This window comes from Pithys albifrons, unplaced genomic scaffold, assembly GCF_047495875.1.
Source record: "Pithys albifrons albifrons isolate INPA30051 unplaced genomic scaffold, PitAlb_v1 scaffold_44, whole genome shotgun sequence".
Taxonomy (NCBI): Eukaryota; Metazoa; Chordata; class Aves; order Passeriformes; family Thamnophilidae; genus Pithys; species Pithys albifrons.
Genome location: NW_027286059.1, coordinates 44453 through 68816, shown reverse-complemented (window position 1 = coordinate 68816; position 24364 = coordinate 44453). Strand labels below are relative to the sequence as shown.

Below are 24364 nucleotides of genomic sequence, written 5' to 3'. Positions count from 1 at the left end.
GGGCTTGTGGCCACCCTGCTCTGCACTGGCCCTGCAACTGGGGAAAAATCTTATCCTCATCTCCAGGCTGAACATTCCCTGTTTCCCTCAACACCCCTTGTCTTTCATGCTCTTCACATGCCAGCTCCAGCCAAACCTTCCCTCCCTCAAAAACAGTCCCCATATCTAACACTTTCTTTGCAAACTGTCCTTGCTTTCACCTCCTGGCAGTGGCTTCATGGCCCCTGTCACAGCCAGCCCTGTCCCTGCACTGACCCAGCTCTGCTGCCCCACAGATGCTGCATCAGGAAGGGAAGGTCCATGGGGGAGGGAAATGCACAGGGACTCATCCTGGAAGGGACCTCGGGTGGGTTCTGGGCCAAACCAAAGCACAGTGAGTGGAGAAAGGGACACAAGGATGGGCTGTTTGTGTGCTCTGCCATGTCAGGAGAACATGTGGAGCTGCAGAGACACCCAGACAATGTGGATCCCTCAGGAGATGATCTCAGACAGCAGCTCCCAGGCCTCTGCCAATCCCTGTTTGCTCTGGTTTGCTGGTCACTGGTGGTTACACCCACTCACCCACCCACACACCCACCAGTGTTCTGTGCACACACACCAGTCTCACCAGTGTCTGGGCCCCCAAAAAACACAAGATATGATGATTTTGGGGCTCCCACTCCAGTGGTTGGCACTTGGACCTCCCTTCAAACCCAGAGCCCAGAGATCCCTTCTCCCAGAAAGTTCTTGGCAATGGAGGGATTAGGAAAAAGGAACAGACTGTGGGATCAGTTACAGGGCACAGCCAGAAAAAGGCACTGACCAGTCACCTCTTTGCACATGCCCAGCTCCTTCATACCCTTTTCTCTCTGTTTTCTCATACCTCTTCCTCCACAAATCACTTTGGTCATTTCCTGGACATCCCATGGCAAGTCTTGCACTGTCCCTAAATGCACTTTCTGGCTGCCCATCCTGAGTCTCAGGACCTGAGTGAGAAAACCCCCAACCTCAGCTGCAAGGCCATCCTGGGGGGCTGTCACTGATCACGTGGGGAGCCTTTCATGCAGAGATGTTGGAAATCTCTATTAGTTCCTTTGTAACTTTTGAGTTTTGAAAGGTTCCTCCAAAGTCATTGAAATTCATGTCCCTAAAAGGACTATTTTTCCATTTTCATAAAGTGTTGGGGATTGGGTCACATTAAAATGCCAACATGGTGCATGTCGGTATTTGCAACCCTGTGGAGAAGGAGTTGGGGATATAGGAAAAAAGAATAATAAACTGTTTGGGTTGGAAGAGACCTAAAATAGCCACTAGTCAAAGTGCACTTCAATTACTCAGGGACACCTTCCACAAGTTTAGGCTCTACAAAATTCCAAACCTTGGGCAGCTCCAGGAATGGGGTTTTCACTTACTCTGTAACCTGGCCCAGGTTCCTGCCACCCTCAGCACAAAATATTTCTTCCTGACATCCAATGGAAATCTCCCCTCATTCAGTTCCAGTTCCTGTGCCTTGTTCTGCCAATACAACCTTTGGCAAAAAGTGTCACTGTGTCTCTCCTGCACTAAGAGCACAACATTTTCATGGCTAAATACCAGAGATATCGTATGAAGGGGTTTGGAAGCCTCCAAGTCCTGGGCCCAGTGTGGTGGAGACTGAGGAAAGAACCGGAGAAGCATGAGAGGCCTTGAAGGGAAAGTGGGGAGGTCCAGACTGCACACAAGGAGAAAGGAATTTCTGCCCAAGGGCAGTGCTGTGGTGCAACACAACCCCTGAAGGAGTCTGGATCAGTCCAAGGCTTTGTGTGCCAAGGCAGAGCCAGGGAGGAGGGAGAGATGTCAGTGCAGGAAGGGGCCAGCGAGGTGGGGCAGCCGGGGATGCCGACAGCCTGCAGGGAAAGGGGCAGGGCATGGACACCGTAGGACAGCCTGGGCTGGAGAGGAGACAGGGATGTGCAGAGGCTGAAAGGCCCCAAGAGAGCCAACTTGTGCAGGCCTTTGGCCATGGCTGCTGTGTGTGCCCCTGATGGCATGAGGAGACAAGTGAGCCTTGCAGTCCTGGGGCCTCATTGCCTCCTTGTCCCTGCTCAGCAGCCTGGGAGGTGCCACCCCATCCTCCTGCCCCTGGTATTCCACATCCCACACCCCGGTGCCCAAGGAATAGCCCTGAGGAATGAGGGAGGGACAGGATCTCTCTTCCCATATCATGGGTGTCATGGCTGTGACCTTTGTGTTAATGAAATGCTTCTTACTTTCCTCAGCATCAGAGTGACCTTTCTTTCCTAGTCCATATTTGTCATCATTGTCTCTTTGTTTTCTAACTGGAATCTGGGGACACTTTCTCAGTTATGTCCCTCAGAGGGACTCAGTAACAACAAAAGAAACTTAAAGGACCTGGAGTGACAGGAAAATAGGCAATGGCTTCACACTGACAGAGGATAAGTTTAGATGAGGTATTAGAAAGAAATTCTTCCCTGTGAGGGTGCTGAGAGTCTGGCACAGGTTTCCCAGAGAAGCTGTGGCTGCTCCATCTCTAGTGTTCAAGACCAGGCTGGGCAGAGCTCTGGGCAACTTAGTCTAGTGGAAGTTGTGCATGTCCATGTCACTGAGGTTGTACCCAGGTGATCTTTTAAGGTCCCTGAAACTCAGGACACTCTATGATTCTGAGTTACTTCAGGCAGCTGTGAAAGACCCCAACATCTTGACCCAGCTGGGGAAAATATATACCTTCCAAAAAGGGAAATTAAAGGCAGTATTGCAGAAAGACCCACCAGGTCCAGCCCCATAGAAAGGGATGCAATGGCTGAGAGGGACTCCAGGTCCTGGGAGTCAGCCTGTTACCTGGAGGGGATGTGCTCCCACTCTGTCCCCCACCACGAGGTCTCCAAAGAACCTAAAAAGAGCCACACAGAGACCACAGGAGAGGAATGAGAGAGAGAGTTTATTGATATAGGGTAGGGGTATATAAAGGTTTTGGGGGACTCAAAATACGACCAATAGTGATCAAGGGGGGATTTGGACTATTACCAAAGGAAATCCAGGGTTAAGAACCAAGACAAAAGAGTAAATAAGAACCAGTAAGAAAACTTGAAGCTTCCTCCAGGACACTACATGCATTCCTGAGTGGTGAGGTAAAGGTTATCTTGTGGGATTTTGGGAAGAGGACAGTGACGAGGCAAAAGAGAACAAAAGAATCCATGTTGTGACATGCATTTATACAACAGTACAAATTCTGTTTTTAAGGCATTTGGGCAAGTTTTTCATCTTCTTCACGTGTCCATTTCTGACAAGAGTTCTTCCCTTCCAGACACTGCAGATCCATTGGCACAAAGGGCAGCTGATATTTCTTGTGCTGTGGGTGCAGAAGGCAATGGGTTGTGCCTCAGACCACTCAGGGAGGCTTTTCCCAAGCTGTGTTCTCACAATGGCAGCTTTGGTTAAATTCTGCTGAGTGCTGGCTGAAAGTGATTTAAGGCCCAACACACAACTTGTCATTAATTCAAGCAGTTCATTAAAAGGCTAATTAAAACCATTCCTACAATATAATCTGAGACCAGACAGAGGCAGAGGGAAGGGGAGGCCAGGCATGGGGGATATGGCTGGCATGTGATGGTTGTGAGGTCACTTCCACTGCTGCAGCCTGGGTGGCCCTCAGGAGACATTCTGGCCAGGGAGCACTGTGAGGTCATCCAGCACATCAGGGAACCCACTCAACAAAAAATTGCCATACTTGGGGAGCTGAAGGAGTGGGGCAGGTGGGAGAGCCCCCCAGGTTCTGATTCTGGGGGCAGCTCTGTCACACAGCCCCACCAACCCTGGCAGGCAGGAAGGCAGCCTGGGCTCGTGGCCACCCTGCTCTGCACTGGCCCTTCAACTGGGAAAAAGTCTTTTCCTCATCTCCAGGCTGAGCATTCCATTTCCCTCAACACCCCTTGTCTTTCATCCTCTTCACATGGCAGCTCCAGCCAAACCTTCCTTTCCTTAAAAAACAAAGTCCCCACATCTAATTTTTGTCTTTGCAAACTGTCCTTGCTGTCACCTCCTGGCAGTGGCTTCATGGCCCCTGTCACAGCCAGCCCTGGCCCTGCACTGACCCAGCTCTGCTGCCCCACAGATGCTGCATCAGGAAAGGAAGGCCCATGGGGAGGGAAATGCACAGGAACTCATCCTGGAAGGGACCTCAGGAGGTTTCTGGGCCAAACTAAAGCCCAGTGAGTGGGGAAAGGGACACAAGGATGGGCTGCTTGTGTGCTCTGCCATGTCAGGAGAAGATGTAGAGCTGCAGAGACACCCAGACAATGTGGATCCCTCAGGAGATGATCTCAGACAGGGGCTCCCAGGCCTCTGCCAGTCACTGGTTACTCTGGTTTGATGTTCACGGGTGGTTCCACCCACCCACACACCCACCAGTATTCTGTGCACACACACCAGTCTCACCAGTGTCTGGACCCTCAAAAGACTCAAGACCTGATGGTTTGTGGCTCCCACTCTAGAGGTTGGCACTTGGATGTCCCCCCATACACACAGCACAGAGATCCCTTGTCCCAGAGATTTCTTAGCAATGGAGGGATTAAGAAAATGGGAAAGATTGTGGGATCAGTTGCAGGACATGGCAAGGAAAGGCACTGACCAGTCACCTCTTTGCACATGATCAGCTCCTTTCATACACTTTTCTCTTTATTTTCTCATGCCTGTTCCTCCACATATCACTTCATTCATTTCCTGGACATCCCATGGCACGTCTTGCATAATCCCTAAATGCACTTTCTCGCTTCTCACTCTGAGTCTCAGTACCTGAGTGAGAAAACCCAACCTCAGCTGCAAGGCCATCCTGGGGGCTGTCACTGATCACTTGGGGAGCCTTTCATGCAGAGATGTTGGAAATCTCTATTAGTTCCTTTGTAACTTTTGAGTTTTGAAAGGTTCCTCCAAAGTCATTGAATTTCATGTCCCTAAAAGGACTATTTTTCCATTTTCATAAAGTGTTGGGGATTAGGTCACATTAAAATGCCAACATGGTGCATGTCAGTATATGCAACCCTGTGGAGAAGGAGTTGGGGATATAGGAAAAAAGAATAATAAACTGTTTGGGTTGGAAGAGACCTAAAATAGCCACTAGTCAAAGTGCACTTCAAATTACTCAGGGACACCTTCCACAAATTTAGGTTGTACAAAATTCCAGACCTTGGGCAGCTCCAGGAATGGGGTTTCCACTTACTCTGTAACCTGGCCCAGGTTCCTGCCACCCTCAGCACAAAATATTTCTTCCTGACATCCAATGGAAATCTCCCCTCATTCAGTACCAGTTCCTGTGCCTTGTTCTGCCAATACAACCTTTGGCAAAAAGTGTCACTGTGTCTCTCCTGCACTAAGAGCACAACATTTTCATGGCTAAATACCAGAGATATCGTATGAAGGGGTTTGGAAGCCTCCAAGTCCTGGGCCCAGTGGTGTGGAGACTGAGGAATGAACAGGAGAAGCCTGAGAGGCCTTGAAGGGAAAGTGGGGAGGTCCAGACTGCACACAAGGAGAAAGAAATTTCTGCCCAAGGGCATTGCTGTGGTGCAACATATCCCCCTGAAGGAGTCTGGATCAGTCCAAGGCTTTGTGTTCCAAGTCAGAGCCAGGGAGGAGGGAGAGATGTCAGTGCAGGAAGGGGCCAGCGAGGTGGGGCAGCCGGGGGATGCCGACAGCCTGCAGGGAAAGGGGCAGGGCATGGACACCGTAGGACAGCCTGGGCTGGAGAGGAGACAGGGATGTGCAGAGGCTGAAAGGCCCCAAGAGAGCCAACTTGTGCAGGCCTTTGGCCATGGCTGCTGTGTGTGCCCCTGATGGCATGAGGAGACAAGTGAGTCTTGCAGCCCTGGGGCCCCATTGCCTCCTTGTCCCTGCTCAGCAGCCTGGGAGGTGCCACCCCATCCTCCTGCCCCTGGTATTCCACATCCCACACCCCGGTGCCCAAGGAATAGCCCTGAGGAATGAGGGAGGGACAGGATCTCTCTTCCCATATCATGGGTGTCATGGCTGTGACCTTTGTGTTAATGAAATGCTTCTTACTTTCCTCAGCATCAGAGTGACCTTTCTTTCCTAGTCCATGTTTGTCATCATTGTCTCTTTGTTTTCTAACTGGACTCTGGGGACATTTTCTCAGTTATGTCCCTCAGAGGGACCCATTAACTACAAAAGAAACTTTAAAGTTTGATTCTGACTTTGGTTTCTCAAGAGGTTCCTGCACCTTTCCTCAGGGTCTGATGTTCAGGGACTCAGCACCAAACCCCCCAGAGGGCCATTAAATGCCCTGGGCTGTTGCTGTGCTGCTGAGCTGGGCCGGGCTCCTGGCACACAGGGAGCTCCTGGCAAGCGGGCAGCGCTGCAGAGAGACAGCTCTGCCCAGGAGCAGCTCCTGTGCACAGCCCAGCAGGGCTCAGGGCACTGCCTGCACACACCGAGGGCAGAAAAGCAGGGCAGAGAGAGGTTACACACAGTCTGGGGTGTGAGGAAAGTTGAGAGGAAGATCCACAGAAGAGGAATCTTTCCAGGCTCTCACACGGTAAGTCTGCATGAAGGGCAATGTATGTGCAGTTTGTGGGAAGATCTCCCAATGCTGGCACATCCCTCGGCCTGGGGGGTCTCTAATGTGGGATATCACAGTTTCTCTGGTGCTGAAGATGAGGACGGGCTGCAAAGCAGGGACTCTCTGCTGCACCATCCCAGGGACATCCCAGCAGGGTTCACTCCTCCCAGGGATGGCTGTAGGGTTTGAATCCAGGCTGTGCCACCCAGGCTGCCCCAAACTGTCCTGCAGAGCAGGGTCCTGCACCCCAGGTTGCTGTGCCAGGGCAGGAGCTCTGCCACCTGCCATGGGCAGCTCTCAGCTGGTCTGGGGAGCTCCCTCAGTGCTGGGGGAGAGGCTGTGGGTGGAAAGAGCAAACCCTGACAGGGCAGTGCAGAGCAGTGCAGGGCAGTGCAGGGCAGGACAGGGCAGGGCAGGGCAGGGCAGGTTTGTTCAGCTATCAAGTGAGAGTTTCATCGGTGAGGACTGCTTACAGAACCAGAGCACTGCAGGATATTTTCCAGGGGATACTTCAAGGAGAACGTGAAAGGAGGGATTACTATCAAGCTCTCAAGCCACATGCCTGGTGGTTTATGTTGCAGAGGGAACTCTGAGGAGCTGCACAGTGGTTGAGAACAACTACCTGGCACTGCTGGTGTCTGGGAGGTTGCACAGCTGGATCAGGGTGAGGCTGCCTTGAATGTCCAGTGAGCTGTGCCCTGGCTTCTCCCACCTGTATTTCCTTGTTTCTCAACTTGCCCATGTTACTGGAATTGTTTCCTTGTTCTCTCAGTCAGACTCACTGGGAATGGGAGTTCAAGCTACAGAGTCAATCACTGATCCTGTGATCCCCCTCAGGCAGGTGGGTCCCGGGGAATGAGACATTCCAATTTTCCTCTGACCTGTAGGGCTGTCAGTAGTGAATTCTGTGTGCCTGGAGAATGAGGTGTGTTTCCCAGAATCAAACCCCATTGTTAGGACACTTGGCTCTTCTCTGAGATGTCCTTCCAAGTTGGGAGCTGCCCTCAAGAATGCAAATCACCCTCAGCATAATTGTGTTATCTGAAATCCCCAGTGCAGAGGGGCAGAGATGCTGTGCCCATCCCAGGAAATGCTGTTGAGTTGGTGAGATGAGCCATGTGTGTCCTTGAGACCTTGAGCCAGGCTGAGACACTGAGTGGTCTGTGATGGATCTCTTTGCTCACAACAGTGTCTGGTGGAATTTCAGGCAAAAATGGGAGTGTGATCACTCTCTGTCTGAGGAAGTGCCAAGCCCAGGGCAGCTGGAAGAAGGCAGAGGGACAGAGCAGCTCCCCTCACTCTGCACTAAGCCAGAGACATTGTCCTGTTTGGGAAGCCCTGCTCTGTTCTCCCTGAGGGCAGCACAAATGCTGAGGGGTTCTGCCATCCAGGAAAACTCCACAGGGAAGATGAGGGGAGTCAGAAACAAAACACCCAAACCTCTGAAACTGCCTTCTGGAATCCTGAAATCTTCTCAAAACTGGGAGTGCAGGTGCCCATGAGAACTTTTGCTTCAGGAGCAGTTTCATCTGACACAGCTGAACACCAGGAAGGGCCCTGCCCCCACCATGGCCATGACCCCACTGGAGCAGAGCAGGGCTGACCCTCACAGCCAGTGGGCAGAGGGGCTGCTCCTCATGGAAATGTAGTGAGCACCAAGCAGGGCTCCAGCCATGGATATGAAGCAAAGTTTCCTGAAAAAGGAAAAGTGGGGAGTGTGAGCAGTAGGGAAAGGGGTATTGGGATATGGCTGTGATTATTCTCAGAAATATCTCATCTGATTTGTCACTGTTATTTCCTCCTTGGACAGTGTCCCACCTCCAGAAGCAGCAAATGCCCAACAGCAGCTCCATCAGCCAGTTCCTCCTCCTGCCATTGGCAGACACTCGACAGCTGCAGCTCCTGCACTTGTGGCTCTTCCTGGGCATCTCCCTGGCTGCCCTCCTGGGCAACGGCCTCATCATCAGCGCCGTAGCCTGCGACCACCACCTGCACACCCCCATGCACTTCTTCCTGCTCAACCTGTCCCTCACAGACCTGGGCTGCATCTGCACCACTGTCCCCAAAGCCATGCACAACTCCCTCTGGGACACCACAACCATCTCCTACATGGGATGTGCTGCACAGGTCTTCTTTCTATTCTTTCTTATGGGAACAGAGTTTTTCCTCCTCACCATCATGTGCTACGACCGCTACGTTGCCATCTGCAAACCCCTGCACTACGGGACCCTCCTGGGCAGCAGAGCTTGTGCCCACATGGCAGCAGCTGCCTGGGCCAGTGGCTTTCTCTACTCTCTGCTGCACACAGCCAATACATTTTCCCTGCCCCTGTGCCAGGGCAATGCCCTGGGCCAGTTCTTCTGTGAAATCCCACAGATCCTCAAGCTCTCCTGCTCACACTCCTACCTCAGGGAAGTTGGGCTTCTTCTGGTTAGTGTCTGGTTAACTTTTGGTTGTTTCATTTTCATAGTTTTCTCCTATGTGCAGATCTTCAGGGCTGTGCTGAGGATCCCCTCTGAGCAGGGACGGCACAAAGCCTTTTCCACGTGCCTCCCTCACCTGGCCGTGGTCTCCCTGTTTATCAGCACTGGCACATTTTCCTACCTGAAGCCTGACTCCATCTCATCCCAATCTCTGGATCTGGCCCTGTCAGTTCTGTACTCGGTGGTGCCTCCAGTACTGAACCCCCTCATCTACAGCCTGAGGAACCAGGAGCTCAAGGATGCCCTGAGGAAAATGATGACTGGATGCTTCTCAGCAGCAAGAACCTGCCAGTTTTCTTCTGTACATTGTTCACAATAAAACTCATGACAGGCTCAGTTTGCCTTCCCAGGTTTTTCTTGGTGATCAGTGGGTTCTTTTTGTCATAATGTTGTGGTCAATTAAATTATTTTATTCTTCCTCTTATCTAATTAATTTTTTATTTTCATTAATTTTACTCTTTTAAATCTGTACTAGAGTAATTGTGCTATCTCTACTTTTAAAAAAACTCTCTTACAATAGCCCTGCCTGGCTGGTTAGGGGTTTTTGATTTGAGAATTTCAGGCACCTACTCTACAGTTCCATGTGTGCAGAGAAGCGCAAAAGAGTCCCAGCACAGCAGCACTGCCAGGGAGCACCAGCACTGGGCCTTTGCTGACCTGCTCTCTTTCCACTTGTACACTCTCCTGCAGAGCCCCTGGGCTGGACTAAGGCCTTGGTCCTCTGCCAGCTGGGACACAGACCTGCTGCATGTCCATCCTGGGCTCACAGGCAGGGACAGGCCATGGGCACTGCTGGGACACAGCTGGGCTCCACAACAGCAGCTCCATCAGGAAAGGGCTTCTCCTTAGCTCAAGACATGCAGTCTTAGGGCTTTTTGCAAAGTCACTCTCAAGAACATGCCAAGGAATAGACTCTGTAGAGGCTCCTTGTTTGCTTGTTCTCCAGGGGCTCTAAATCTGAGTGTGAACCAGCAAACAGAGCCCTGTAACTGCAGGGGCTACAGCAGGAAACAGGGAAAATGATCTGGTGAGTGTTCTGTGTTCTCAGCAGCATGGCCTCCATACTGGTGACCCCTGCCTGTTCAGAACACACACATTGGTCACATAATCAGTCCAGTAGATGTTTAGGATTGAACGGAGGCAGCGCTGATGGAAGCGTTAGAGGAGCCGCAGGTGGTGGCGGTAGATGACCCAGGATTCACACCCACAGAAAAGAGCAGACAGTACAATGGCTCTGTAGACACTAATCTTTGTACTTTTCTTCAGGTGTTTATTGGACCAGACTCTTTTATGGAGTTTTCAGAAGGCTCTGTAAGCCTTTGCTGGCCTGTTGTCTGTCTCTTTGTCAATCTTACTGTCTAAGGAAATGATGCTTCCCAGGTAGGGGAACTGCTGGACTGACTTAAGCTCTGATTCGCAAGAGAACTGTAGGGAACAGAACAAAGGACTCCATGGAACTTTCCTTGACCTCACCAAAGCTTTTGACACTGTGAGCAGAAAAGGGCTGTGGCAGATCTTGGAATGTTCAGGATGTCCCCCCAGATTCCTCCAAATGATCATCCTGAGGATCCTGAGGATCAGCATGGACAAGTCAGATCTGGCAATGCACTCTCTGAGCCCTTTCCAATAACCAGTGGTGTGAAACAAGGTTGTGTTCTTGCACCAGCTCTATTGACAACCTTCTTCAGCAGGATGCTCCAAAGAGCCACGGCAGAACTCGATGAAGAAAACGGCATCTCCATCCGATATCGTACCGATGGAAGCCCATTCAGCCTGAGGCGACTGAAGGCCCACACCAAGCCCCTGAATCACCTTGTCCAGAGCTGCTTTTTGCTGACGATGCCGCCCTCGTTGCTCACACAGAAGCAGCTCTGCAGTGCTTCACATCCTGCTTTGCAGAGGCTGCTGAGCTTTTGGGGCTGGAAGGCAGCTTGAAGAATACAAGCTGCACCTCAGGAAGTCTTCCATCCTCCCCACATCACCGTAGGCAAATCAGAGCTTAAGTCAGTCCAGCAGTTGGTTTTCTCTATTGCAAAATTTAACCCCAGAACTGCTCCAGAAACCCTCTGTGTGAGAATGTCCTGCAGCACTGTGTATTCCTCCTGCAAATCCCCTGGGAGGGAAGTTCTTTGTGATTATTCCATGTCTGTTTAGTGGCACACAAACTGCCCATCTTTGTGGCTTTTAGGGGTTAGTTATGTTATTACGAGACAGTAATAGAGCATAGAATGAACTTGTGTAAAGCAAAGAAACATCAGGGGTGGCAGGTCTTGCATTCAGCCCCTCCTCTTTCCCACCTGTGTCCATCCCCCAAACAGAGATGGGGCTTTTCCCAAGGGCTTGGCTCCAGACTCCAGCACTGGGACCAGTTTGGGGCCAGGCAGTTTTGGGGATGGGTTTATTCTCTTTATTTCTCCACATTTCCCACTCTGGTGCTGGCACAGAGGCTCAAGCCCAGTTCTCATCAGTTCACTTGTGATGCTTCTGATGGCCAGGGAAGCTTCCAGGGCCTTGTACCTTTCCAGGCTTGTGGCCCAGTTGCCCTCAGCCTCAGAAAAGTAACAGCATTTTCCTTGGAAACCAGGCCACATGTCTGGGCACACACAGCAGAATTCCGGTTGAGGGAAACGACATCTCCAAAGAATGAAATAGAGAAAGCTGAGGGAGACACATGGGCAGCCCTAAAAAGCAGGAAAATGGGATAAATTTATTGGCATTTTTCCTTGCAGCTGCAAGAGAGAAACTGGGGATGATATTCCTGTGATAGAGTGAGGAGCAGATGCCTGGACCACAGTTTAGGGCAAAAAGGGAGTCACCCCAAAGGGTGCTTTGCCTGGGGAGCCTGCCTAGATGCTGGGAAAATCCTGGGATCCTCCCATCTCCTAAAATGGAGGTGCCTGGCCCGGATCCTCCCCACGGGATGCCTGGGTGGGACCCACCAGTCAGGGCCACAGCCAGGCTGAAGCTGAGGCTTCCCAGGAACACACTCAGAGGGAGAACACGCACCAGGTGTGATGTCTGCCATTCTGACCCTGGGGAAGGGAAGAGCAGAACAAGGCTGGGCTGGGTCCTCTCCCCTCTGCTTTGGCCTCCCTTGCTGGATCCTCAGTCCATCCTGAGTCTTACCCAGGACAGGGATCTTCTTGGGACTCAGGAGGGCAAGAGAGTTGAGGCAGGTCCTTCACAGGCACCAAGGTGTGTCTGAGGACCTGGAGATGGATCTTCAGCCTTCAGAAGTGACCACAGCCTGGAATTTGAGTGCTCCACACCAACCCCAGGGCTCCATCCCCATCCCACTGGTGCTTCCCAAGAGAGAGATGCTCTTCCCACCCCCTGCCCTCCCCCAGGGCATTGGTTTTCCCAGCATTGCCCCACTTGCACTGTTCCTCGGGATCACTGCAGGGGTTCAACGCTTCCTCTTGGCCTGAACACTTTGTCTCCTGGGTTTCTTTTCCCTTTGTGGCAGAGAAGCCTCAGAGCCCAGGACTGGTGTTCCCGGCCCCTGCAGGTGAATCCTCTGGGGCGTCTGTGCCAAGGCAGAGGCTGAGGAGACCTGCAGGCAGCCGAGCCCCCGCGTGTGCCACATCCCATGGAGCCAGCACAGCCTGGCTGGGGCTCTGCAGCCCCTGGGCTGGAGGGGCAAGAGGCAGCTCGGGAAGCCCTGGCAGGGCAGGGTTTGCCCTGAGCTGAACAGGCATTGCCGGGAGGAGGGGGTAGAAAGGACAGAGGGAGGGGAAAAGGCAGGGGAGGGAAAGAGAGGGGAGGGAGAGAGATTGAAAAAGATCAAGAGGCAAAAAAGACAAATAGAGAAGAGAAAAAGACAATTTAAATTTTAAAGAAATAGAGAAGTCACTGTCTGCTCACAGTTCAAAGGGAGCTGAAATTTTTGCGAGGGCATAGGAGCCTGTTCAGGGGCAGGAGCTGCTTCTTCCAAGAGGAAGGAAACACCTGAAAGGATCAGAGCAGAGTTTGTGCTTTGACACCCCTTTCCCATAACCTGCAGGAGGGAAAGAGCTGAGCCTGAAATAACAAGCGTTCTGTTGAGCTTTAATGTCTCGTAGCTGCTTGCAAGCTTGTTTAGCTTTGTTTGCAAAGATGTAGAAATGGTAAAAAGCTTTGCCAGTTGGTGCTGGATTTGTGAAGCAGCCCCGGGCCAGCTCTGCAGTAACAAAGAATCGATGTCTGTCCCGAGCGTGTCACTCTCGGGCTGTCACACCCGGGAAGGAACGCGATGTTTGCGGCCACCCCCGAGGCACAAACTCGCTCCGAGCCCGCCGGGGGGTCCGCGGGAAGGAGCGGGCAGAGAGCCGCTCCCTGTGCGGGGTCTGGGGAGGGGACACGGGGGGACATGGGAGGATACGGAGGGGACACAGGGGGACATGGTCCCTCGGGAGGGGACATGGGGGACTCGGGGGGACACAGCCCCTAGGGAGGGGACACGGGGGGACACTGGGGCCGAGCTCCCCAGAGCCCGCTCCTCCCGCCCTCACCCGCACCAAGCCCCGAGCCCCAGCAGGGCTGCAGCCCCCAAACCAGCTGGAACCTGGGGGTGGGAGGGCAGCCCTGAAGCCAGGCTTGCTATAGTGGGACTTGCTGAGAGCGACTTAGAAGGGTTTGTTCATTAGGAACTGCCCTGAACCCGGGGAAAAGACAAATGTTTTCTGTTTTTCTATCAAAGATAAGCAGGACACAGGAATTTCTGAACAAACAACAGTAAAACGATAAAACAAATTTTTTTTTAACCAAACAGAGTTTTAGATAAAGAAAACCTTGAAAGAGTTTAGTCCTGCATTTGCAAGAAATAAATCAAAACACCTCTCTGTCCCAGAGGCTGCACCCAGTAAACAATGTCTAGTTAGAAGAAAAATACATTGCCAAAAGACATTCAGTCTTTTAACCATTTGCCTAAGCCCTAAAAATGTGTGTCTCAGGTGATTCACAAGATGTTTGTGTAGTTTGGAAGGATGTGCAGTGATTGATGTCACTCAGATGGATCCGCACCACAGAATGTCCGGTGTCCTCACTGAAATTCCCCTCCTAAACTGGCCCAAATTTGACTCCTGGGGAGCTGCATCGTGTCAGACACAGCCCCTGTGCCTGCCCACGGTGTCAATAAAGGCACTTTGGCTCACAGTGCGGCCCTGGGTGGGTTGCTGTGACTCAGCCCCACAAACCAGGGCTGTGCCCTCGGGCGCTCGGAGCTGCACCAGGGGGATAAAGGCCCCCCGGTCCCCCCGGTGCCCCCAGCAGCGGCTCTGCCCCCCAGAGCGGGGCTCTGCCCCCCAGAGCAGGGCTGTGCCCCCCAGAGCAGGGCTGTGCCCCCCAGAGCGGGGCTGTGCCCCCCAGAGCGGGGCTGTGCCCCCCAGAGCGGGGCTGTGCCCCAGACCCCACGGCCCATCCCGGGCTTGGGGCTGAGCGCGGAGCAGGTGCTGAGCTGCTGGATCTGTCTCGGGGCTCAGGGGGACAAGGGGGTGTCACACCAGTGGCACAAACAAGAGATGAGTGGTGTGTGTCAGCCCCTCCCCCTCGCTCTGTCCCTCCCCACTGCAGCCTTTCTGCCAAAGCCCCGAGGATGCTGTGCTGGGCCCTCCATCCCACGGCCCGGGATAAGGGAGATTCCAGCCCCTCCTGGGCTTTCCTGCACTGAAAGAGCCGCACTGGGACGTCTCTGCTGCCCCACGTCACCCAAAGAGCTGCCCCCAGGGCCGCAGTTTGGGGCAGGACTGAGGGCTCAGGGACTGCCAGAGCAGATCTGAGCTGGGAGGGAAGCACACACAGAGACTCACATGTGGGAGTATCCCAAAAGAAACGAATTATCCCAAAATATCCCTGAATTCATTCCACAGTAACTCTGATCCCTCCCCCAATATAGGAATTCTCCCAGAATAACTGAAACCTCCTGGAATACCTGATTCTTCACCAAAAATCCTTTGATTCTTCCCCAAATACTCCAAAAATACCTGAGGTCTCCCAGATATTTCTGAATTGTTCCAAAATACCACTGAACTCCCCCCAAATCCCCCTGAACTCTCAAACAACTCTCAATCCTCCAGAAACACATCAAATCTCATCAAATACTTCTCAATTAGCTGCACCCACTTAAACTGCCACAAAACATGTAAAGACCCCCCAAACACACTCAGAGCCCACCAAGGTCCCCACCAAACCCCCTTCTGGGGGGACCTTTCAGGGCACTGGTGGTGCTGGGACCCTCCTGGCTGTGGGTGAGGAGCTCTTGGGTGAGCAGGGTGGGGGGTGGGAAGAGGGGATGGTGGGAAAGGTCTGAGGGGAACGGGATAAAAGGGGTGGTTGGAACCCCACAGTGAGCGAGAGGGGAGTGGGACCCCTCTGAAAACAGAGGGGGCTGGAAACTGAGGACTGGGGACAACGGGAAAAGGGATGGGAGAGGTCAGAAAAGTGGGGAAAAAGGGAGGGTTGGACCTCCAAAACTGATCAGGAGGTGGATGGACACTGGGGGGATGAGTTGTAAGGGGTGGGAGAAGAGGAAAAGTGTGAGCTGTGACCCCCAAACTGATCTTGGTGGGGGGGCTGGGGATTGAGGGGACAATGGGAAAGGGGAGGAATAGGCAGAAGGGTGGAAAATGGGGATTGGGCTGACAGGATGGACAGTCCCATGGGGGTCTTTGGGCAAAGGGGGGATTGGAAAAGGGGGCTCTGGGGTGGCTCCCTGAGCTCCCAACCTGCTGTGGGGTGCTGGGGCTGCTGGAGAGGGGGAGGCACCCTGGGGCAGGGGGGAAAATGGAAGGCTTAGGGTTTATTTATTATTACAAGTGACCAGATAAAAGATGTCAAACAAAATTATTTACTACACAATATAAGTGCTAAACCTACCAGCAGTATAGTGTGAGACAGGACAGTGCACCATCCTAGAGCAACTGATGAAGCAATTCTACTAAAGCTATCACAAAAGAAGGAATTATTAAGTAGAGATCAATGGAACTCACCCAGCCCAAGGGACCTGGGGAGATCTCTGCTCTCAGCCTCAAGGAGTGACCTTGGTGGGGGTTCCCACCCTAAGGTAGGAATCTCCACACACACACCCCAAAAAGGGATATGTTGGAAGAACCTGCCCCTGTGAAAGGGGATTGGACCTTTAGAGTATAAAGGGATTGACTGACAGTCCTTTGACTCCTGGGGTTGCCTCACCATCAGGATGTTAATCTGGGGTTGAAACCAGAGTGGAGTCCCCTCAGCCAACCACTGACACATTTGCAAACAGGGCATCGTTTGCTTGGACATTCCAATGAGGGATGCCCTGGCACAGGCCTAAAGCCATCAAATCCCCTCATCCCAAAGGATTTTCAAGGTCAGGTCTGTGTCCTGATGGATGTTCCTCCCACTCTGTTCACCCAGGTGCCTACAGGGAACCAGGAGGATGAGGAGACCACCAGCCAGGTGTTTTCCCAATGTGAGTCACCAGGAATGTTGGTCACCAAGACTCTACCCTAAGTGGGTCACCAGGTCTTTACCCAACATGGGTTACCAGGTCTGTGCTCAATGTGGGTCACTGTAGATCATTCAACATTGGTACTCCAATGGGTGATGGAGCTGGAGCAGCAGACGAAGCTCTTCCCGCAGTTGGGGCACTCTGAGGGCTTCCCTTATTGGTGCGTCCGTTGGTGTTTGGTCAAGGTAGAGCTGTCAGTGAAGCTCTTCCCACACTCGTCACACCTGTAGGGCCTCTCCCCGGTGTGGATGCGCCGGTGTGTGACGAGGTAGGATTTGTATTTGAAGCTCTTCCCGCAGTCGGTGCAGCGGAAGGGCCTCTCGTCTGTGTGTGTGCGCTGATGCTTGAGGAGATTGGAGCTGGTGTGAAACCTCTTCCCACACTCGGAACACTCGTAGGGACGTTCCCCGGTGTGGAAGTGCCGGTGGGTGACGAGGTGGGAGTTGAGTTTGAAGCTCTTCCCGCAGTCGGTGCAGCGGAAGGGCCTCTCCCCGGTGTGTGTGCGCTGATGCACCAGGAGATATGAGCTGCTGTGAAACCTCTTCCCACACTCGGAACACTCATAGCGAGGTTCCCCGGTGTGGATGAGCTGGTGGGCAACGAGGTGGCAGTTGTATTTGAATCTCTCCCCGCAGTCGGTGCAGCAGAAGGGCCTCTCGTCTGTGTGTGTGCGCTGATGCAGGAGCAGATTGGAGCTGGTGGGAAACCTCTTCCCGCACTGGGAACACTCGTAGGGCCTCTCCCCAGTGTGGATGCGCCGGTGGCTGACGAGGTTGGATTTGCGGTCGAATCTCTTCCCGCAGTCGGTGCAGCAGTAGGGCCTCTCCCCGGTGTGTGTGCGCTGATGCACCAGGAGATATGAGTTGGTCTGGAACCTCTTTCCACACTCGGAACACTCGTAGGGCTTCTCCCCAGTGTGGATCTTCTGGTGGCTGATCAGGCTGGAGCTGCATCTGAAGCTCTTCCCACATTCCCTGCACGTATAAGGCCGTTCCCCAGTGTGGATGTGCTGGTGGCAGATCAGGTGGGAGCTCTGGCTGAATCCCTTCCCACATTCCAAACACTTGGAGTGCTTCTCCCTGGTCTGAAGCTGCTGCTGCACCATCAGGTCAGAGCTCTGGCTCAAGCTCTGGCCGCCTTCCAAGAACAGGCTTGGGTGTTCCTCCTCACAGCACACTGGGCTGGGTTTGGAGCTTCTCCTCCTGGGGCATCTCCGTGGCTTTTCCTCCCCACTCACTTCCTGTACCCTGAAGTCATTCAAAACAGCCTCTGCCAGCAGGTTCTGCCGGGGGGATTTGTCCTCTATGCTCAGCTCGGGGCCTGGGGCAGGAAGGAACAAGCACAGGCAGGGCATTTGCCTCTGGCCCACAGGGAAGGCCAAGGACATCCCCCCAAACCCGGCCCCGGCAGGACGGCGTCGGCAGCGGGGTTGTCCTGCAGCCGGGGCCATGCTGGGCTGGAAGATGCAGCACAAGGGAGGGGCAAAGGGGCACTGACTTCCTCCTCACCTGCCTGGGGGTCCCGGGGCATCTTCCTCTTCCTCGCAGCCTCCTCCTCCATCTGGTCAATGTCTGGGAAGGAGAAATCCTGGTCTGGGGGAAAAACAAGGTGTGAGTGCCTTGGCTTGGGGGATCCTCTTGCCCAAGTCCATCTCTAAAGTCACCAGGCATAAAAACCTCCAAAACACCAAAATTCAACCCAAAGCAACCCGTGATTATACTGGGAGACACTGGAAGTGCCTGGGATCATCTGGGGAATGTCTGGAACCATACTGGGGCTGACTGGGACCACAGTGGGAGCAAGTGGGACTACACTGGCAGGAAACTAGGACCATACTGGGGGCAACTGGGAGCAAGGAAGAGTGACTGGATCTATACTGGTGGCTACTGGGCATGACTGAGACCATGGAGGGACAGACTGGGATCATACTAGGAATGTTCTGGGGCAACTGAGTGGGATAAAACTGGGAGGACTAGGGAGAAACTGGAACCATGCCGGGGGCAACAGGCATCATACTGGAATCACACTGAGAGCAGCCAGGACCGTGCTGGGGTTGACTGGGAGATACTGGGAGCAAATGGCATCATGTTGGAGGTGACTGGGGTCATACTGCCTTGACTGGGAGCATGCTGGTGGCAACTGGGATATACTGGGACTGACTAGAACCATAGTGGGAGTAAAAGGAAGCAACTGGGAGCATGTGGGGGGCAACTGGGTTAATGTTGGGAGATACTGGATGCAGACTGGGGTCGTACTAGGATCATACTAGGAGTGACTGGAATCATACTGGGAGTATCTGGGAGTGACTGAAAAAAAAACTGGGGGCACCCTGGGAGCTAATGGCATCATACTGGGCTAATACTGGGAGCAAGTGGAACCATGTCGGAGGCAACTGGGATAAGACTGGGAGAACACGAGGGGGAGCTGGGCCCACGCTGGGGCAGACTGGGATCACAGTGAAGGGGATTGGGATCATACTGTGAGTGACTGAGATGAGACCAGGTTGGGGGGAACTGGGATATACTGGGAGCAAGTGAGAATATGCTGGAGGTTACTGGGACAGCACTGAGAGTGACTGGAAGGGGCTATGAGCAACTGGAATAATGCTGCAGGCAACAGAGAAGGAACTGGGAGGAACTGGGACTCACTGGGGGCCATGTACTAAGACCACAACTGGGGCAACTGGAATCGTAGAAAGAACAACTGGGCCTATATCGGGGTACATAGTGGGAGTGTCTATAACCATACTGGGGGGGACTGGGATTGACTGGTAGTTACTGGGTCTAAACTGGGGCAATCAGGGAGTGACTAGGACCCTCCTGGGAAAAACTGGGATCACACTGGGACTGACTGGCACTATTACTGGGGCCAATTGGGACCATGCTGTGGGCATGTGAGATACAGTGGGAATAGCTGGGCTCATACTGGGAGTAAGTGGGCTCATCCTGGAGGTGACTGGGCACATACTGGGAGTGACTGGGCTCTGGGAAGCACAGAATGGGCAGCAGGGGGAGGACAACCCCCCTCCCACTGCTCTGCATTCCCAAAATCCTTGTTGCCACTTCCTGCTCTGGCCCTGAACACCAGATCTGCTCTGGGATCCCTTTCCCTGGGGACACCTCCCTGCCCTCTCCCCACATTTCTGCCTCTGGAAATTGGCACTTTGGAGCCCCATCCCATTGTTTTCTCCATCCCTTCCCTATTACTTTTGGGATCCTCCTGCACCTCCCTTTCCTGGGCTCTGGGAACCCCCTGTCCAGCAATTCCCAGTTTTCCAGGCCCCAGATCACCCTTTCTTTGACTCCGGGATCCTCCTGCCCCCTCTTTCCTGACCATCTTGCCTTTACCAGCCACTGGATTCCCCTTTTCTTTGGCTCCAGGGACCCCCAGGCCCCCAATCCCAGCCATCCCAGCTCACCTCACCCCACACCCCCTTTCTTTGACTCCAGGACTCCCCTGCCTCACCTTTCCCACCCACCCAACCTCTCCCACAGTCCTTTACCCTGGCACCCCCTGGACTCCCCTTTTCTGGGCACAGAGACCCCCTGCACCCCCCAACCACCTCTCCCCAACCCCAAGTCCTGCATGTTCTTCACTTTGGGATCCTCCTCAGCCCTCATTTCCAGGCACTGGGATGCCCCTGCACCCCCTTATCCTGCATCAATATCCCCCTGCACCCCCTTTCCTGGCCAACCCTTCTCTTACATTCCCCACACCCCACTTTTCCTTGACTCTGGGACCCCCAGGACCCCCACTCCTGCATTTCCCAGACATCAGGCACCCCTTTTCTGAACACTTGGGGACATCTTGAACGCATTTTTCTGGCCATTCTGGGTCTCCCTACGCCATGATCCCCCTTTCCTGACATCGGTGACCCCTGGACCCCCATTTTCTAAGCACAAGGTTACCCTGGACCTCCCATCCTGCTTATTCAAGCCCCTTCACCCCCTCTTTTCTTGCCCCTGTGACCCCGTGGAAACTTTTTTCCCCAGCACTGTGTCACCCCTGCACCCCTAAGATTCAGCCCAAAACACCAAGATTCAGCCCCCAAAAAACCTTGCCAGAAGGTCCTCCTCTCTGGTCTCCCCACTTTGGGGTTTGGGGAGTCTTCCCTGTCTGGGCTGTTGGGGGTCCCACATGTATTGGGGGTACCCCCTCCCCAACCTGTCCAAGAAGGGCCTGACCAAGGCACACCAACCCCCCCCAAGGGGGGTCCCCACATCCCCCCGCCCACCAAGGGGCTCTGCTGGGAACCGACACCGGCACCCCTAAAAACACCGCCCGGAGACCCCCCAATAGCCCCCAAGGGGCATTGGCGGCTCAGCTTTGGGGTCCCTCAAGTCCCACCCATCCCCCCGAACACAACCCAACCCCCCAGAGCCCCCCCAGGCTATTCGGGGCTCGGCTCGGGGGTCCCGCAGCACTTTGTCGGGGCCCTTTGCCGTCCCTGTGTGCAGCTCCGGCCCCGCCCCGCGGCAGCCCCAGCGCGGGCTCCAAGGAGCGGCACATCCTGGTGCCCTTGGGGGCTTTGGCCGGGCCCATCCCGGCTCTCGTGTTCCATGGCACAGCCCGCACGGCCCTTGGGGGGGCAGCGGGGGCACTGTGCAGTTTGGGGGGCCCTTTCTCCTTCCCACCCTTTTCTCCCGTTCACCAGAATACTCCTCGCGTGCAGCTGGAGCGCCGGACAAAGGAGGAAAAGGAGGAGCGTGGGTGTCCCCTCCCCTTGTCCCGGGGGTGTTCCTGGGTCAGCCCCAGCCACCCCATCGGCAGGGCAGGCCCTGGCGGGGCGGCCGGAGCGGGTTTAGGAGCAGGTGTGGGCACCGGGCTGAGAGAGAACAGGTCTACCCGCCGGACTGAACAGGTTTACCCACGTGGTCACAGGACTATGAGGGAACAGGTCTACCCGCTGGACTGGGTGAGAACAGGTCTAGAACAGGCTAAAAGAGAACAGGTCTACTCGAGGGATGGCGAGAACCAGTATGCCTGACGGACTGAGAGAGAACAGGTCTACCCGCTGGACAAAGAGAGCAGTCCTTGGTGGACTGGGGAAAGGTGCACCCGATGCAGAGAGCAGGTCTACCCACCGAGCTGAGAGAGCAGCTCCACCCTCCGGACTCAGCGAGGTCTCCAGGACGTGCTGACAGAACAGGTCTGCCCAACGGACTAGAAGAGAGAACAGGTCTACCCGCCGGACTAGGAGTACCTGCTGGACTCGGGTGTGCTCAACGGAGAGAACAGTCTGTCCGCCAGACTGGGAGCACCTGCTGGACTCGGGTGTACCAAACAAAAAGGTCTCTCCGCCGAGCTGAGAGAGAGAACAGGTCTGCCCGCCGAGCTGAGAGAGAGAACAGGTCTACCCGCCGAGCTGAGAGAACAGGTCTGCCCGCCGAGGTGAGAGAGAGAACAGGTCTACCCGCCGAGCTGAGAGAGAGAACAGGTCTACCCGCCGAGCTGAGAGAGAGAACAGGTCTGCCCGCCGAGCTGAGAGAACAGGTCTTCCTGCTGAGCTGAGAGAGAGAACAGGTCTTCCTGCTGAGCTGAGAGAGAGAACAGGTCTACCCGCCGAGCTGAGAGAGAGAACAGGTCTACCCGCCGAGCTGAGAGAGAGAACAGGTCTACCCGCCGAGCTGAGAGAGAGAACAGGTCTACCCGCCGAGCTGAGCGAGAGAACAGGTCTACCCGCCGAGCTGAGAGAGAGAACAGGTCTACCCGCCGAGCTGAGAGAGAGAACAGGTCTACCCGCCGAGCTGAGAGAGAGAACAGGTCTACCCGCCGAGCTGAGAGAGAGAACAGGTCTACCCGCCGAGCTGAGAGAGAGAACAGGTCTACCCGCCGAGCTGAGCGAGAGAACAGGTCTACCCGCCGAGCTGAGAGAGAGAACAGGTCTACCCGCCGAGCTGAGAGAGAGAACAGGTCTACCCGCCGAGCTGAGAGAGAGAACAGGTCTACCCGCCGAGCTGAGACAAGCCGACCAGAAGGACACACAGAACAGTCTTCCCACCGGGCTGAAAGAACAGGCCCGTCCTAATACACGTGGGTCCCCTGGCAGCCGAAACAGAACCCTAAAGTGGAAAGACCAAAGAAAGAGAACTTCTGGGAGGAATTGTTTGGTTTTATCTCCATATTTTGGAGCGGGTTTTGGCTGAATCTTGATGTTTTGCAGTTTTGATATTTGTGAGGGATTTTTGCCTGACTCTCGGTATTTTGGAGCTTTTCATGGACACCACATGCCTGGTGACTTCTAGAGATGGGGAGCAGAGAGGGGCCATAGCTGAGCTGGGGGACCCCCGGCAGCCTGGAGAGGGGGCAGTGTGGAAAAGGGGGAGCCCCAGGGCCCTGAAGGGGGGCCTGGAGAAGGGGGAGCCTGGACAGCGGGACCCCTGTGCATTCGGGTGGGATGAGATGCCATCATTTTTGGTCCATGACTGGCCTTGCCACCTGCCAAGTGATAGAAAAGAAGAGCTTGTAACTGGGACTTGGGCCTTGAAGGAGAAACATTTTGTGTACACTGAGAAGTTTCCAGCTTGAATGTTACACATGGGCTGGTTTCAGCCTGGAAACCCCATGAACCCTCCCTGAACAACTGGTCAAGGAACTTGGAAGGTAATTAACAATGAACTAATTTTCCAGAAAAAATGCACAATTTTAAAGGCAATTCCCTCAGAGTAGCTGTTATTATATAGTTTAGAAGGCCTTGAACTGACTGAAAATTGCACTGGGCTTTACTTGCATCTCCAAAGAATTAGCAAATAAAGAAAAGAATGTTCTGAAACATGTAGGGGGTGACAAAAGCAGTGGATAAAACAAAGGAAGTGATTTAGAAATTAAAAATAAAATATTGGAAGAGTCTGGTGGGGAAAGAAAATAGTAATTGAATATCCTGAATAAAAAGTACTTAGAGATCTGGGAAAAAAATAAAGAAATAAAGAAATAGTAGTTTTTCTCAGTGCAAAAGGTTTTTCCTGGATGTTGTGGGTTACAAATGCTGATTTGGAAGTTATAACAACATATAATTATAGTAACATTGTAAAATACTATAATAAGTCATAAAAAATAATAGAGAAATTAATGCAAAAATTGACTATTTTTGAACAATAAGTTGGTATTTATACAGGCATTGAAAACATTGACACTGATATTTAACAACAAATGTGGTGCCCCAAATTTATCTGGGAGATAAATATCCCTTAACTCTCCCTGAGATCTCTGGGACAAGTCTCAGCACCATCTGCAGTCCCTCAGCTCACCAGTCTGACCTCCCTCGGGACTTCATTGCTTTGGTCCCCAAGCCCAGGGCTGAGGGCAGAGCAGCACCAGAGGAGCAGAAAGTCCCAGCTTGGCCCAGGAAACCAACACAGGGACTTGCCAATCATGCAACATAAATCTCCCATTTTCTACCAGCTTTTAGAATCCAAAAGCTTTGCCTGGGGAACTTTTGTCGGGACCTGTCGGGACCTGGATTGTAATGAACTTTTTAAATTTAATTCTTTTCAATGTTGATGTGGGACTGGGGGAATAACTTGGAGCAGCCAGTGACATCCACACCCTCAGCTGGTCACATTTCCCTGGGACAGAAAGAACTTCTCAGACTCCAAGTCTAAAATTACAGTTCAGGCATCAGCTTTTACCCACTGAGGTTTTCTCTCCTGGTTGTGAGGAGAGTGAAATTGGGTGTGCAGATTGAGAACTGATTAATCCTAATTAATATTTACACCCTGGACCTTCTCATGGCTGGAGCTGCCTGAGACAGAACACACATATTTTTGAGTTTTCTTCCTGTCACACAGAAGTCAAACTGTGGAACTCAGTCCCTCAAATATCCTTTTCCATTGGCACATCACAGGTCTGAGACACCACCCCAAA

At 53.3% G+C, this 24364-nt stretch overlaps 2 protein-coding genes across 2 annotated transcripts; one reads left to right on the top strand and one right to left on the bottom strand.

Annotated features, from left to right (window-relative positions):
* The first annotated feature begins 6512 nt into the window (after window positions 1-6512).
* Window positions 6513-16503, top strand: LOC139685191 (olfactory receptor 14J1-like). The gene is made up of 4 exons (XM_071581822.1): window positions 6513-6526; window positions 8361-9291; window positions 11833-11926; window positions 16408-16503. Exons 2-4 carry the CDS (start codon window positions 8384-8386, stop codon window positions 16501-16503), a joined length of 1098 nt encoding a protein of 365 aa, XP_071437923.1. The 5' UTR covers window positions 6513-6526; window positions 8361-8383.
* LOC139685206 (zinc finger protein 436-like) lies at window positions 13781-22134 on the bottom strand. Its single transcript, XM_071581834.1, has 3 exons — window positions 21586-22134; window positions 18010-18093; window positions 13781-17821 (listed from the first exon to the last, which is right to left on the bottom strand). Exons 2-3 carry the CDS (start codon window positions 18059-18061, stop codon window positions 16656-16658), a joined length of 1218 nt encoding a protein of 405 aa, XP_071437935.1. The 5' UTR covers window positions 18062-18093; window positions 21586-22134; the 3' UTR covers window positions 13781-16655.
* Window positions 22135-24364: the final 2230 nt, after the last annotated feature.